This window comes from Perissodus microlepis, chromosome 13 (genome assembly GCF_051167445.1).
Source record: "Perissodus microlepis isolate ML-2025 ecotype Zambia chromosome 13, ASM5116744v1, whole genome shotgun sequence".
Lineage (NCBI taxonomy): Eukaryota > Metazoa > Chordata > Actinopteri > Cichliformes > Cichlidae > Perissodus > Perissodus microlepis.
This window is the reverse complement of record NC_140473.1, coordinates 3,779,760-3,795,217: the sequence shown is the minus strand read 5'-3', so window position 1 is coordinate 3,795,217 and position 15,458 is coordinate 3,779,760. Positions and strand designations below refer to the sequence as shown.

At 42.0% G+C, this 15,458-nt stretch overlaps 1 protein-coding gene across 12 annotated transcripts in view; it reads right to left on the bottom strand.

Moving 5' to 3' along the window:
* LOC146374509 (uncharacterized) overlaps positions 1-15,458 on the bottom strand; it is a 462,267-nt gene that overhangs the window by 139,038 nt on the left and 307,771 nt on the right. Inside the window, exon 7 of one of the 12 annotated variants that reach the window (XM_084948997.1) lies at positions 8,012-8,492. The exons of 10 other annotated variants lie outside the window; for them this stretch is intronic. In XM_084948997.1, the coding sequence (XP_084805123.1) occupies positions 8,474-8,492 (19 nt within the window). In that variant the 3' untranslated portion in view covers positions 8,012-8,473. Of the gene's footprint in view, positions 1-8,011; positions 8,493-15,458 lie in introns of those variants that run through there. One more of the 12 variants, XM_084948995.1, reaches the window with a different exon arrangement.

Sequence of the window (15,458 nt, the reverse complement as noted above, 5' to 3'; positions counted from 1 at the left end):
ATATAATATAGAATGGATATAAGATGCCCTGCCATACGACTGGAATCCATTGTGTTCAAGTCTTCACGTCAAACAGAAAGGTATAAACTGCCTTTGGAACAGGACTGGCCTCACTTTTGTCATGTGACAAATCCTTTTGCCAAATGGCTTTTTTAACTTTGAAGTGAACTCAGGTAAAAATGTTAGTTACACCAGAAGAATGTTAGACTTCTGATACAAAACCTTACACTCACATTGTGTATAGGGAAGCTCAATCATCAACTATAGGCAATAAAAATCGAAAACCTGAATGAAGTTCAGTTTGATGAAGTTTTATTTGTAATTTCAAGTCATGTGACTCAAGTTCTTACTTGATAAGTATGTGCCTCTAAATCTCCTACATCTAGACAAGAAAAATCAATGAATTGTATTTATTTAGCTTTCACGTATAAAAGCAAGAATAAAGACTCAGGACAGGTAAGCGGGGGGAGGGAAAAAGTGATTGATTTCATTTGTCTAGAAAAAAATTGCTTGTATGCTAAAATTGCAAAGCAGATGAGAAAAGAAAAAAATAAGTGGGAAGGTGCAAAGATAGAGCGAGCGAGCAATAAGAGCTGAGCAAAAGTGCCAAAGAAAGGAGGAGGAGTGAAAAAGAACATCAAATGAAGGAGGGTAGAGGAAGGATGGAGGAAAAGAAGAGAGATAGTAACAAAGAGGAGAGAGGAGGCTGCCAGTGTTCTCGCTCTCTGTGAAGCATCTTAAGGCCTCAGACTCTCATGTATATTAATGGCGCTGCGATATGACAATGGTGACACAAAGCCTGTTTACAGGGAGCTGGCTGGCTGCAGCCAGGTTGAAGCTGTTTAGCATGCGAAGCTGCAGGGATTTATCACGCTGCACCCATGTTGGAGGCTGCTCAACTTAATACAGCAACACAGCTTTCTGTACAGTGCATTTACATTTTACTTTTCCTTTTTAGGCATTTAGCTGACACGCTTATGCAGAGCAACTTACAATGTGAGCGAGATTTAAAAAAAAAAACACACACACACACACACTAGGATCCATACGAAAAGATTACAAGCAGATTGGTTGCAGGACGTCAAAGGTCAGGGGTTAAGAGGTCTTATAATACCGCTACATCAAACAGAGAAAAGTTTGAGAGAGAACTACAGTGAAAAGCTAAATCTTCTAATCTATGGCATTTAAGAAAAACACTGAATTTGGAACAAAACTTGCTCTGAAAAAAGGTTGTCTGGTGTTTCAGAGAAAGTCAGCGGGTAATACGACATATACGGTGTATCAAAAAGAATCATCCGATTTCAGAGTGCTTTAATACCGCACTGTTCACTAGTAATGACCTAAACGAGTACAGTTTGAAAGAGGGGGTTTGTGAGTTTCACAAGGTTGCCTGTACATGACATAACAACAGCAGTGACATGCCCACAAAACTATAGGACAGGTTTGACTATCGTATGGATAGTCTCTGGATGTCTCTGGAGGGGACACATTGACCACTGGTGAACAATCATAGTTTCAAACAGCTTTAGCTGACTTTTTGGCTAATGCTAACGGACGCCTCAAACAGCGTTACTGGTGAATTGCAATGTTGACCCTGGACCAACGATGACGTAGGAACGACAACAACCCTAGTATATTAGATTGTGTGATTTAAGATTTATGAACTTTGCCTATAAATCAATAAAAATATGTTGGTTAAACTCAAAGCATCAAATTTCCTTGCCTTGAAAAAGCACTTCCCCCATTAAATTCAAATTCAAATTTTATTTGTCACACACACACACAACCATACACAGTATGACATGGGGGTGAAATGCTTGTAGCTGTACAATGCCCGACCATTAAATGACAGAAAAAAAGTTTTACAATATTTACAATTTACAGGTTACTACAAAATTTACAAATTAACTTAGGGATTTACAGTAAAGAATGTGCAAATAGCAGAAGAGATTATAAAGATTATAAATTATAGGAATTATAGGATTATAGGAAATGTGTGGTGGTGCGTGTGGTGATGTGATGTGTGTGAGAGTCCAGTCTTATAGTGACGTGTGTGGGAGAGTCCAGTCCTACACCTGGTTCAGGGCCCGAATAGCCTGGGGGAAGAAGCTCCTCCTCATTCTCTCTGTTTTGGCCTTAAGGGAGCGGAAGCGCTTCCCAGACCTCAACAGTGAGAAGAGTCCATTGTTGGGATGGGAGAGGTCCATCATAATCTTCCTAGCTTTGGTCTTGCACCGCTTGGTGTAGATGGACAGCAGGTCAGGGAGCTCTGATTGAATGATGTGTTCGGCTGAGCGCACCACTCTTTGCAGATCTCGTCTGTCCTGCTTGGTGCTGTTCCCAAACCAGGTGCAGATGTTTGCCGTCAGGACGCTCTCGATGGTGCAGGAGTAAAAGTTCTTGAGCACCTTCAGTGGCAGATGGAAGTCTCTAAGTCTTCTGAGGAAGAAGAGACGCTGACGGGCTTTCTTAACCAGGGTGTTGATGTGGCAGGACCATGACAGGTCCTGAGTGATGTGGACACCCAGGTATCGGAAACTGTCCACTCTCTCCACTGGCGTGCCACTGATGATGAGGGGTTTGTAATTCCTCGCCTGCTTTGTAGTGAAGTCCACGATCAGCTCCTTAGTCTTGCTGATGTTTAGGAGGAGGTTATTCTCCTGGCACCAGGTCTCCAGGTTCCTAATCTCCTCCAGGTAGGCCGTCTCGATGTTGTCGGAGATCAGGCCCACAACAACAGTGTCGTCAGCAAACTTGACAATGGAGGTGGTGTCTGATGTGGCTACACAGTCATAAGTGTACAGTGAGTACAGCAGGGGGCTTAAAACACAGCCCTGAGGCACTCCAGTGCTGAGTGAAATGGAGGGGGAGACTTGTTTTCCCACCCTCACTGATTGGGGTCTGTCTGTGAGGAAGTTGAGGATCCACTGACACAGTGATGAGCTGAGTCCTAGATCCGTCAACTTGGTGAAAAGCTTAGAGGGAATTATTGTGTTGAATGCTGAACTGTAGTCCACAAACAGCATCCTAACATAATTCCCTCTGCCAGTGTCCAGGTGACTCAGGGATGTGTGGAGCAGGTGAGATATGGCATCGTCTGTGGAACGATTAGTCCGGTAAGCAAACTGAAGTGAGTCGATGGTGGCAGGAAGTGAAGAAGTGATGTGATCTCTCATCAGTCTTTCAAAACACTTCATCACAATTGAAGTCAGTGCTACTGGACGGTAGTCATTGTGGCAAGCGGGCTGTTGTTTCTTTGGAACAGGAAAAATAATGGACTGTTTGAAGCACGTGGGAACCACAGCTTGGGCCAGGGAGAGGTTGAAGATCTCCGTGAACACCGGTGCTAGCTGGTCAGCGCAGGCTCTCAGGACCCGGCCAGGGATTGCATCTGGTCCTGGTGTTCACCCTCCTGAAGGTGTTCCTCACGGCATGCTCTGTGATGATGAATGCATTTTCTTCACTGGTGCACTCCGAGCGTGCCCAGCCGTTTGTTGTTTTAATTGCTGCGGCGTCGAAGCGAGCATAAAATGTGTTCAGCTCATCAGCCAGTGAAGCATTGGCATTCATCATTGAAGAAGCTGGTCGTTTATATTTTTTCCCCGTAGCTCCGCTTTGCCTTTCTGACCGCGCTGCGCACGTTGTAGGACGCAGCCTTGTATAGGTCCATATTACCGGAGACGAGCCCTTCATTGTAGGCAGCGGTGCGTGATCTCAGAGCGTCGCGGATGTTTTTATCCACCCACGGCTTCTGGTTGGGAAACGTTCGGATGATAGTTCTTCCTGCTGTGTTGTCCGCTAGTTTCCCAATAAATCCCACAACCGCTTCCGTAAACATGTTGATGTCATCAGAGCTGCGCCGAAACATGTCCCAGTCTGCGTCATCCAGTGCGTCCTGCAGCGCGGCCACTGATTGGTCCGTCCAGCGAGCGACCTCCCTCCTGATTGGTGGTTGCTGCTTTAGCCTTTGTTTGTAAGCAGGCATGAGGAAGATGGCGGCATGGTCCGATTTTCCAAATGCCGGCAGGGGCTGAGTATTGTAACAGTTCTTGAACGGGGTGTAGCAGTGGTCTAATGTCCTAGTGCCCCGGGTGGGGCAGTTGATGTGCTGGTGAAGGTTGTGAAATGTCCGTTTGAGATTCACTCTGTTAAAATCTCCCATAACAATGAGTGCGGCATCTTGGTGAAGTGTTTGTTGATGTGTGAGAGCCTCATGTAGCTCACATAAGGCAGTGTCCGAGTCCGCGTGAGGCGGAATGTAAACAGTGCAGGCAATGACCGCAGTGAATTCCCGAGGGAGATAGAAAGGGCGACATTTAACGATCAAAAGTTCCAGATTGGGCGAGCAAGAGCGTGTGAGTGGGGAGATGTTTGTGCTGTCGCACCATCTGTTGTTCACCATCAAACACACTCCACCACCTCTTTTCTTCCCCGACTCCATTGTCCTGTCCATGCGGTAAACCGAAAAGAACCCCGTCGGCTGCACGGCGTGGTCTGGTATCGCTGGGTTCAGCCAAGTCTCGGTCAAGCAGAGGAGGTTGCAGTCCCGAATGTCTCTCTGGAACTTGATTCTGGCTCTGAGGTCATCAAGCTTGTTCTCGATGGATTGAACATTGGCTAGCAGGATACTGGGCATGGGTGCGCGGTGTGTGCGAGCCCGTAGCCTGTTCCTGATGCCGGCTCGTTTACCTCGAGGCCGTCGCTTAGGGTCGCGTCCTTTGTTCTCTCTCAAGATCTCCTTTGGCCAGGTTGGGTCCGGAGTTAAACATGGTGAAATGTTCGTGTATTGTAGACCAATAGAAACCAAAGTGTCTCTACTGTAGCGAATTTGTGTGTTTTGCATGATGCCCATGCAAGATTATGGCAGATATAGCAAAAAGTGACGAAAAACTGCAAAAAGTGGAGAAGTTGGGGCAGAGCATCCAGCACGGCAGCCGACCTCACCGGCGCCATTTTCTTGTTAACTTTAAGTTCACCTTTACCTGTAACCACAAAAATAAAATACTCATTTCCTCCTAGATTCTTCCAAGGTGCTTTCATGCACAATGAATAAGTTGCTATAGATTCAAAAATGAATATTCCTGGTTTGACTTTGTGTTACTCTTCTTTTTTCTTCCAGCTGTCTGTTTTACAGAAAAGTTAAATTTCATTTGACTTTCTTATTCTGTGAAGCAGAGCCTGAATGTCCAAGATGTGTCTGAGAGTCTGTTTTCATTTGCTCTTTAGCGAGCTACTTTTTCATTAGATTTCAGTGTCCCAGTGAGGTTCAAACCCTGCCAAGAATGTGGGTTTTTTCATACTTTTCTTTAAGACAATAGCAACTTTTCAAAATACCTTTAGGCCACAGTTGTTAGATATTGATCTACAAAAACCTGTTGAAAGTTAGTTCTGCAACAGACACATGCTGTCTATATCCCACACGTAGGAAATGCACACTTTAATTAACTAATCATTTCCATTGAATGAGTAGAAAAAATGCATTGTATCTCATGAAGACTTTGAACTAAATCTGTTGTTACAAGCAAAACAAGTTTACTGTGATCTGTTTTCATTTTTAGTCCTCTGGAAATGCTTTTGAAAACCACCTGCCATTGTGAGAGATTATTTTCTGGACACTCAATAAGCATTTTAGCAGGAATACCATAAAAATACTGGGTAAGTGCTCCATTTGCTCTGAATACTGCCTCATTTCTCGATAATAGAAATGTTTCTTTGAGATTCTGCTCTATACAGTAGGTCCTGGTCTGCATTTCAACAAGAAGGAAAAGCTGAAAAGCTAAGGCTAAAATAACTAATTAAAAACCAACAAAGTCAAGCTGTCTGGCTCCATCCACACGTATACAGGTATTCTTTTAAAATGTGGATTTTATGCTTTTGTTCTGAAAAATAGTTCAGTCTTCATGAAAGAACAGGAAGAAAAAAAAAGACGTCAAGCTGTATCAAGAGCAACAGCACAAAGCAACAGGTGGTGATATAACCCTAACCTTATAGAAATGTTGGCCGATCATAAGCCTACAAACAATAACGCTGACGTCAAAAGAGATAAAAGCACGCACCTTTGACACTGAAAGATAAAATATCTGTTCTCCTCGTCCACATGTAAATGTGAGTTTCTGAAAATGTTCCCCCTGGAGGGAGTTTTTCAAAAGCTCCATTTGCAGTGACCTAAAACGTTGGTTACGTGTACACAAAAGCTATGTTTACCAAAATACCTGTGCATGTGTATGCAATATTTAAGCCCCGTCTACTAATATATTCAGAGAAAAATTAACTGCATTAGTAACACACATCCTTCTACCCATTACACATTAGAAGGCCTTCTCTCAGCCTCAGATTTCTGACAGCATAGACAAACATGTTGTATCTTCTCTACAACAGTAATATTTCCCTGGATGATGTTTCCTTATCATAAATATTGCACCGGCAAACAGCTGTGCTGTGTGGGTGAACTGTGACCCAAATGGCCAAAACTGTAAGGGGCACTACACAGATCACCATAACAGTTTTCTGTGTGGAAGTCCACTGTAAGGTGCCCATTGAATTCTCTCTTTGGAGGCCTTTGTAGGATAAGTGCCCTGCCCATACAGCCCCACACTACCCCCACACCTGCCCACTGTGGGCCCACATGTGAATGCTTGCTGAGATATTATTTCATTTTGATTGAGTGAGCCAGAAGTTGCCACATTTAGATGAGAGGATAAACTGCAAAGTTATCAGCTAAGCTGCAGGTATGGACTATATACACTGTAAGACAACTCTTCCAATAGAATACCAGGATGTCACTCACTTAAACTTAAGCATGAACTTCTTCCGCGTAATAGGCTATTATATTTATTTAGTAATTCTAATAATTGCTTCAAAAGGAAGCAACACCATAAAGTCCAGGTCAGTGGCTGGAATTAGCAGAGGTGGGTCTAATAGACATCTACAGCTGTTAGTGTTGGGACATCTGTCTGTGTCTAATGTTTAGAATTACAGCACTGTTGTGTCTCCAATAAAAATGAAATATATAAAGAAAAATCACACAGCCTGACAGTTGGGATTTGCTTTTGAAATCAGCCTCAGGTGACCTTTTCAGGTTTTCACACTTCTGCCTTTGCTTCATGTCTCAACACCAGAGGCTTCCACTGAGTGTTTCTGTATAAGAACAAGAAGTAGAAACTGAAAAGTAGCAGCAATTCTAAGCATTAAACTCCAACTTTAAGTATTTTTTTAGTTTAATAGTCTTGATACAGTATTAACTGCAATAACACAGATTAGGAATCAAATTCCATTAGGCCAATCTCCTAAAATGTGACATGCAAGGTTGCCTTTATCACTCAGTGTGTATGGCGCTTTCACTGTCTAGGTAAACACACAAGTATTCGCCCACACACAAAAGTCTAATTTGTCTAGTTTGCCTCTAGCCTTCCACCTGCTTGGTGAGAACGAGATCGAGCTCTCACTCTCACGTTCTCACTCTTTCCTCATCTATGGTGATGCCCCAGCGGAGAGGAGGAGGAGGGGGGGTGGCTGGGATGTCTGGGCGAGACAGATTCGAGTCTTTATTGAAAGATCATATGGGATGACTGAGGAATCCCATTATTTGTTGATTAAGTATTGATCCTGAGCCATCCAAGTATTAACAAGTAAGCTAATATGGGCTGACCCATGGGACCAGTGGCTTGGGGTGTGTGTGTGCTTTTGTGTGTGTATGTGTGTATGACTGAATGAGAAAACACAGAACAACGACAGAGTCAGAGAAAAGAAGGGAGTGTGCCTGAAAGTGTGACAGGCTGGGGGAGCAGGAGCGAAAGAAATTATCACAATAAAGGCAGACAGAGAGAGTCACCGATTAAAGTTCGAGATGACATGGAGGCAAAGTATGGAGAGAGTTGACTGCGAAAAGAGAAAGTGGAATGAACTTGAGTGTTAACAACAGGTCAAAGAAAGAAAGAAAGAAGAAGGGGGAGAGGTATTTAAGCGCGGGGGGGGGGGGGTATATGGGGAGGTGAGATGCTCAAGGCTTTGGCTGAAATGTCAAGCGCTTACTGCCGAGTGGAGATCAATTCCTTCATTACTCTCTGCTCCTACCATTACCATCATCACATGGCATGTCTGCAGTGAACTGATGCCCCCCCCATTACATACATGCATCCACATGCACTTCACACTTTTGAGTCCATACATTTTCCACAGAGTAGAATTTAAAAAAAGTGAATTCATTATGAAAATGTTGATTTTAAGTGTTGTCAAATGTTGGGAATGTCAGGCACAGACATGTGTCCAAAGAAAATAGATCCTCACAAAAATATGCACAACTACTGCGAAAAGAAGCAAAATGACCAATATCATCTATTTATGTGAATATCCTTTATTGATTTTGAACAAAGAACCTTAATATGCTGGTTTCAAATTTTATGAAGGGATCTTACCTTATCCACAAGGGTGGCAGCCCATCTTGAGTTAGGTTTTGGTTTTGGGTCTGGATTTATCAGTGCTTCAGAGAGTCCCTGCAACATGTAAGCTAAATGATGTTTTTCCCTCTGAACTTATCATGACAAACGTTTGATAAATTATCAAATTCAGTTCAGCAGCTTTAGATGGTCACAATTACAGCCCTCTATTTATTGTGGAATACTCCAATAGGTGTTTATTATTCTAGTGAGTGTCCCTGAGTGCAGCTATATAAATTTCAGCGTGTGTTCATTTTGCCCAGTGTTACCTCCCCTGGCTAGCCTAGGGGATAGAAAGGACTAACATAAAGTTAAAATAGTGAATGAGGAGTCAAGATGGCAGCTTTTAAAGGTGTACTTCCTGCTAGTTTAAAGCTCTGGTTCAGACTGGCATTTAACTTCAGGGAGAACTAAGGCCAACATAACAAACAAAACATCCCTAATAGAAAATAAAAGGAACTTACCTAACTCCAGAGAAAACAAATATACAACCTACTACCTAACCAGCACATTAACAAGAGAAAACAATGGATCACAAAAAAAAGGCAGCGCTCCCCTACAGGCAATCTGAACACAAACACATAAGACTACAGTCAATGGCAATCAAAATGGCCAGAAGGCCCAGAAACACAGCTCCACAGACATTATTTAGGGCTCTGATTGGTGATTAGGTTGAGTCAGGCAGCAGCACCCAATCAGAACAGAGGAGGTGGAGCCTAGACAAAACACAAGGCATTATTTCACAAGGGAAAAACTAATATCCTCCTGGGGGATGCAACAACAGGCTAACAGTGTGGTCTACTGATGAGTTTAAATATTTTTGGAGGGTTATTGCAATAGAAATTATTTAGTTATTGACCGTCAGAAAAATATAGAATTAGTTTTGCCGGTTTCCTATGGTAAACTTAAGAAAATACATCAAGCACATATCCAGTACAAGCATATAAAAAAAAGCATTGTTTATACAACTGAGTAAATTATTCTGAAATGCCAGAGCATGTGTTGTGTAATCAATCTTAAAAAGTAAAGCTCTATATACATACTTCAGTGTTTGGAAACAGTCCATGTAAATGGAAGAAAACCTGCTTGTGTGCATGGCGGAGAACAAATATACACACTTAAAAATTTCATCATTTCCATATAAGAAAAGGAATGTGAAGTGTGTGGCAACAATCTACTCTAGAAGCAGTGTTCACTTTGGTTTTAATTAGTGATTTAACATTTTTCACACTCAATGCTTTTTTAAAACTTAGCCACACTTGATGTCATCCAGGTGGACAGCAGCATTGAAGATGGAGACTGCAGTTTTTAAATAAAAAATGGAGTGGTATGAACATGTGATTGAACTTTGCAAATCTCCAAAAGTTCACCCACCCTCTCTTCCTCATTCAGCGATGGACCACACACTGCGCGTCCCCTCTACACTTCCATCCTTCATCTCCCCTCGTGGTTCTCCCTTTTGAACTCAGGGGTGGAGGAACTAAAGCTTGTGAACTTGAATAAAGATCTGTCTGAGCCCTAACACAGAATAGGCCGCAGGTTACAGCAAAGCTGAGTCAATGGGGCGGTGAGGGCACAAGTTTGAGTTGGGAAAGCCAAAAGCCAAAAAGAGGAAAATGCTGAACAATTTGTCCTTTACTCTCACAACGAAAGAACTATTATCAGTAGTCAAGACCTCAGTGCTCAGCTGTGGAGAAGAAGAAAGTTTAAAGCTGCACAAATTCTGACCTTGACTTTGTGTTTACTGGAATAATGTTTCTCTCTCTCTTAAGCTTTTCGTTTTTTAAAGGAGTTATTAAAAAAACAACTCCTCTTTCAGCAAGGCTTTGTTCAGGTATTAGCACAGTAACAGTTCACTGAAGTAGTGATGTGTGTGTGAAAGCTGAAGATGATGGTAATACCCCCAATTGGGTGGGGGGGTGGCGGTGCGGGGTGGGGTGGAGGGGGGGTGGGGGGGTTATGATTTCTCATGTGTGTTGCTACTTATAAGTGAAAGGTGGATATTCATGTTAAACTCAATTCAATTTTATATGAATTGTGTGAAGTTACAACAGCAGTCATCTCAAGTTACGATATATTGCAAGGTAAGGATCCCAACAGTTATAATCAAGCACTTGGCAACAGTGGGAAGGAGAAACTCCTTTGTAACAGGAAGAAACTTCCAGCAGAATCTGGCTCAGGGAAGGGCAGCTATCTGCCATGCATATGTAAGTAAGTAATCCATGAGAGCCAAAAATGTATTTATCTTTTGTTCACATCATCTTGGCTCTGCATGATGTCAGTGAGAGCAGACATAATTAATGCCATGGTCGCAATGAGGAAAGATTTAAGATTTAAGATTTAAGATATACCTTTATTAGTCCCACGAGTGGGAAATTTCATGTTAAGGCTGCCGACCTATTGCACGCAATGGCGGCGCCATCTTACCCTCCGACCATACATACATTACACAAAAACATCACATGGGGAAGACAGGTCAGAGAGGTATAACAATGGAAAATGCACCACATGAGGAAGGAGAAAAAAAAACAAACAGTGGCTGGAGGCCGCAGGAAGACAAAAATTATCGCAATCTTGTGGGATTTCCTTTGAAATGGTGGCTTTGAAGACAGTGACCAGTAGGGGTGCAACGATACACAGAATTCACGGTTCGGTTCGGTTCGATACTTTGGTGTCACGGTTCGATATTTTTTCGATAGAAAAAAAAATTTTCATGCCTTTTTAATTTGTCATTTATTAAAATTATAAATATATATTTTAACTCAAAAGTACAGTTTTTAAATTGAATGTTGCTGAAACAAAAAAGTAATAGAAAAAATAAATATATCTCAGGGCTCGCAAAATTTCAAAATCCCTGGTAGCCCTTCGGGCAGGGACTCTTCAGTTTTTGGTAGCCCAAAATAAATTTAAGTAGCCCGAATAAAAAAGAGAGCAATTTTTTGATTGATGTTTTGTTTCCTGTTTTGTTTCCTTTACAATATTATACATTAAAGTATAATACTGTGAAGGAAACAAAACATTAATCAAAAAATTGTTGAAAAACAAATTACAACATTGTATAAAAATTACAATCATCAACTCAAATACTTGGTTCTAATTGAACAGACATTTCTATGAACTTGTAAGAATTGTGTAGAACATGAATCAGTCTGTGTCAGATCCTGAATTTGAAATTTCCACTGAAGTCATGGGTAAGAGGCAAGTGGAACCAAGATCTAGGCCATTTGCTTTTTGAAGTTTGCAAAGACTGCTAAATTTTGCCAGTGGTAGTTCACTCTTTGCAACATAGTACGCTGTTCTAAACAGATTTTTCAGGTTTATTTTTAGTATGTTATTTGCAATTGGTGTTTGTTCTGGGAAAGATATTGCAGACTGAGCAATAATGCATTTCTTGCATTTCTCATGGGTTCTAATGGGGGCCTTTCTTAAAATGACTGGTCCCAGTAACAAAGGCGCTTGTCGACTCAGAAATCGAGGGAAAACCAACAACACACCCGGCAGAACATTATGTTATTTACACGGGTGCACATAAGTGGTCCGCATGTGCGCATTCGCTGTCAAAATAAAAGACGCGCACCAGATAAGAAGTTGCAACGTGCGTTTACGTCCATATAAAAGGCACTGTTTTTGTCCGCTAGAGTGGGATTTTCACGGCACATTCCGCACCACATCTCTGTGCGTTCATCATTTGTTTGAAGCCAGCTGACCTCCTGCAACCACTTTTCCGAGAATACGCGCTTCTTTTGTGGTTCGGACTTCTGACATTTCTTTGGAGGTGGAGGAACACCAAAGTAATTGCTTAAAGGAGCTTGCTTCTTCGACATCTTTAAGAGTTCTAAACAAATGTCTGTCCTCCTCCAGAAAATCTTATGTACGCAAACACGCGTTGCAACTTCTTATCTTGTGCGCGTTTTTTTATTTTGACAGCGAATGCGCACCTGCGGACCACTTATGTGCACCCCTGGTTATTTAGCTCGTCATATTGCAGCCACAGAAATTCTTTGTCCATGAAACCATAAAGCTGCACTTTCTTTTTGCCTTATAGTCTGATTTGTCATAACTTTTCCGTTTCGTGGTAAGCTTTTCTTTGGCTGTCACTTCTTCACGCTGACCTGTCTTATTTGGCTCAGCAGAACTAAAATATATATCCTGCTGCTTTTACACACGCACTCACATAACGCTCAGCGATTCTCTGCGCGATCAACCTCTCACATGTTTAAGCTTGCTGCGGGAGGTTTCACTTGTCATGTTTGCATAGTAAGCTAACGATTGATGAGACGATGTCAGAGGAATTGGTGCGCAAATTATCGTCACTCACCAATCAGTGCTGTCGCTCTCTATACACAGTTCGTGCGATTGCAAAGTGAAAGCAAAAAACAAGCGCAAATTCAAACGCGATTTCAATATGTCACATATTGACAGTGGCTCACCGATGCCAATGACATAATTACCCTGCTACATTTCCGAAAGAATGCAAAAGCATTGACATATATTTTTCCTTCCTACGATAGCCCGACGGGCAGGGCAGAGATAGATTTTGGTAGCCCGACTGGAAAAATCGCTAGCCCCGGGACGTCGGGCTAGCGATTTTGCGAGCCCTGTATCTGATTGAGGAATCACTCATCTTTGGAAAAGAGAGTTTATTACAGAGAAATGTCTCTTTCCAAAATAAAAGCTATACTATACGCTTCTTCTGGGCTATACTCTCAGCAGCATATTAAACATATCAGGTCCCCATAAGGAGAATCATGTGCTAACGGCTGTCTAAATGACTCGGGTAAAGTTTGTAGCATGCGTGCTTGTTGTTTTTGTCTGCTTCCACTTGTCTTTGCACTAGGATGATGTCGGAGTAAATGTGCAGTCATATTCGTTGTGTTCCCACTAGTGCTGTCAGCGTTAATTTGAAATGACGTTAACGCCACAACGCGGTAAATCTCCGTTAACGAGCTACCGCGGATCGCCCCGTGCGTGGGGCTGGACGGCCAACACGTTAACGAGTTAACTGCACTAACACACTAGTTCCCACCAATGTAATTGAGCATTGCGTGGCACATCCAACATACTGTTTTACTTTTGTCCATGATGCGCTTACCTTCAGGGTCATACGTCACATGAAAACCAAAATAGTTCCAAACGCCACATCTGAATGAGGGTGGGGGAGGTTCAATTTGCCATGTTGCAAGGAGAGCTTAACTTCTGTCTCACTAGCTTGCCCTGCGCTCAGTGAATCTGCGTTCGACTACGCCGCCTAGGCTGCACTGTTGAGCGCAGATCTACTGAGCGCTCAACACAGACAGCATCGTCAGAAGAAAAGTTGAAAATTTTGTATTGTTCGATACATATGCGTACCAAACCGAAAGCACTGTATCAAACAGTTCAATATCGATACGAGTATCGTTGCACCCCTAGTGACCAGGTGTGTGACTACTCACACTAAGCAAACTGACTGCTAAAGTTGCAGCTGCAATCTGTCACCAAATGCAAAAAATTCAATGCAGTCACCAGACAACCAGTCGTTTTGCCTAGTCGCACGGAGGTTGCTGTCCTACATTCATCCTAGTGTGATTAAGCCATGATATTTTGATATCAAATACACTGTTTACCAATTGCTAGGATTTAACTTGTGCCTAAAAACAAAATGTATGTTGAAATAGATATTTTAATAAATTATTATTATTATCTATAATGATATATTTATTATATATATATTATATTTACATTTTATTACACCCCCAAAAAAATTTATGAGCTAAAATTTACGTTGAGCAACTGATATTTGACATTCATTCTAAATGACCTATTTGGATGAAAATCCCTATTAAAATTTGGTTACACTCAAAGATGTGGTCTTAGAGGGCTTGTGTGATGCTTAAAACATTTTAATAAAAAAGTGAAAGTAAAAATGCTGGCAGCAACACGAAGGCCTTCAGGCTTCACCACATCAGAGAGACAGGCATTTAGCTGGCTGGCACCTCATATCACACTGGCACCTGTGATGTCTCCTGAGCAAGGCTGTACACTACATTCTGAAACTGTCAGAGGCAATCAATCTCCTCCGAGTGACTTAACTGCTCAGCAGTTAACTTCACTAAAGACTACATGAACTCGAGTCAGCCAAATCAATTAAAAATGTGTTTTTTTAATCAATCTATTATACCAGAGTAATCTATTTCTAATCTAGTCATCAGCATACCCAAAGTAAACTCTGATAAACTTTACTGCAGCATTATTTTCACAGCTTTGATATCACCTGCTCTTCTTTTTTATCTTCTGTCCTCCAGCCACTGTAAATAATTCATTTTTCATTAAAAACTCATTACCACTAAAAACCCTGCGTTTATATTATCACAGAGTACGAGAGAAAAGAGAGAGAGAGGAAAAGAGTGTGAGCGTGTGTGCGTGTGTGTGTGTGAGCGTGTGTGTGTGTGTGTGTGTGTGTGTGTGCGTGTGTGTGTGTGTGTGTGTGCATGAAAAAGAGAGAGAGACTAGAGTTGAAATATGAAGCAAAGCCATAAATAGATTGTGTGCTCTAATGTGATTGTCATCCTGCGGTTGCTCTTTGTCTTCGGAGAATGCAGAGTGATGAGTCCAATGAGAGAGAGAGATCAATGAAAGACAGGGAGAGGAGAAAGAGAGGGAGGGTGGTGAAAGATGAGTGAAGACAGAGGGAGTGATGACCAGCTTTTCTGGATGTGTGGATAAGCAAGAGAAAGGGAGAAAGAGCGTGCATGCACCCGCACGCTGCATGCCGAGAAAGTGAGAGCTTATGTACCACACTGTTTTCATATGCAGATCAGTTGGTGTTATTATTCACTGTTCACAATCTTGGGTGTATGTTTATCTATGTGAATTTACAGTAGGGGATTAAAGCTTCCGTGTCATAAAGCACCTTCTGTAGCAGCTGTGTTAGAGGTTTTGTCACAAACAGCTTCTTTTCAGAGACGGTTCATTTTCTTCTTTAATTTGAGTGGGGGTCATAAACCCATTTTACTTATGATCATATTGAATTTTTTATGAAAAAGA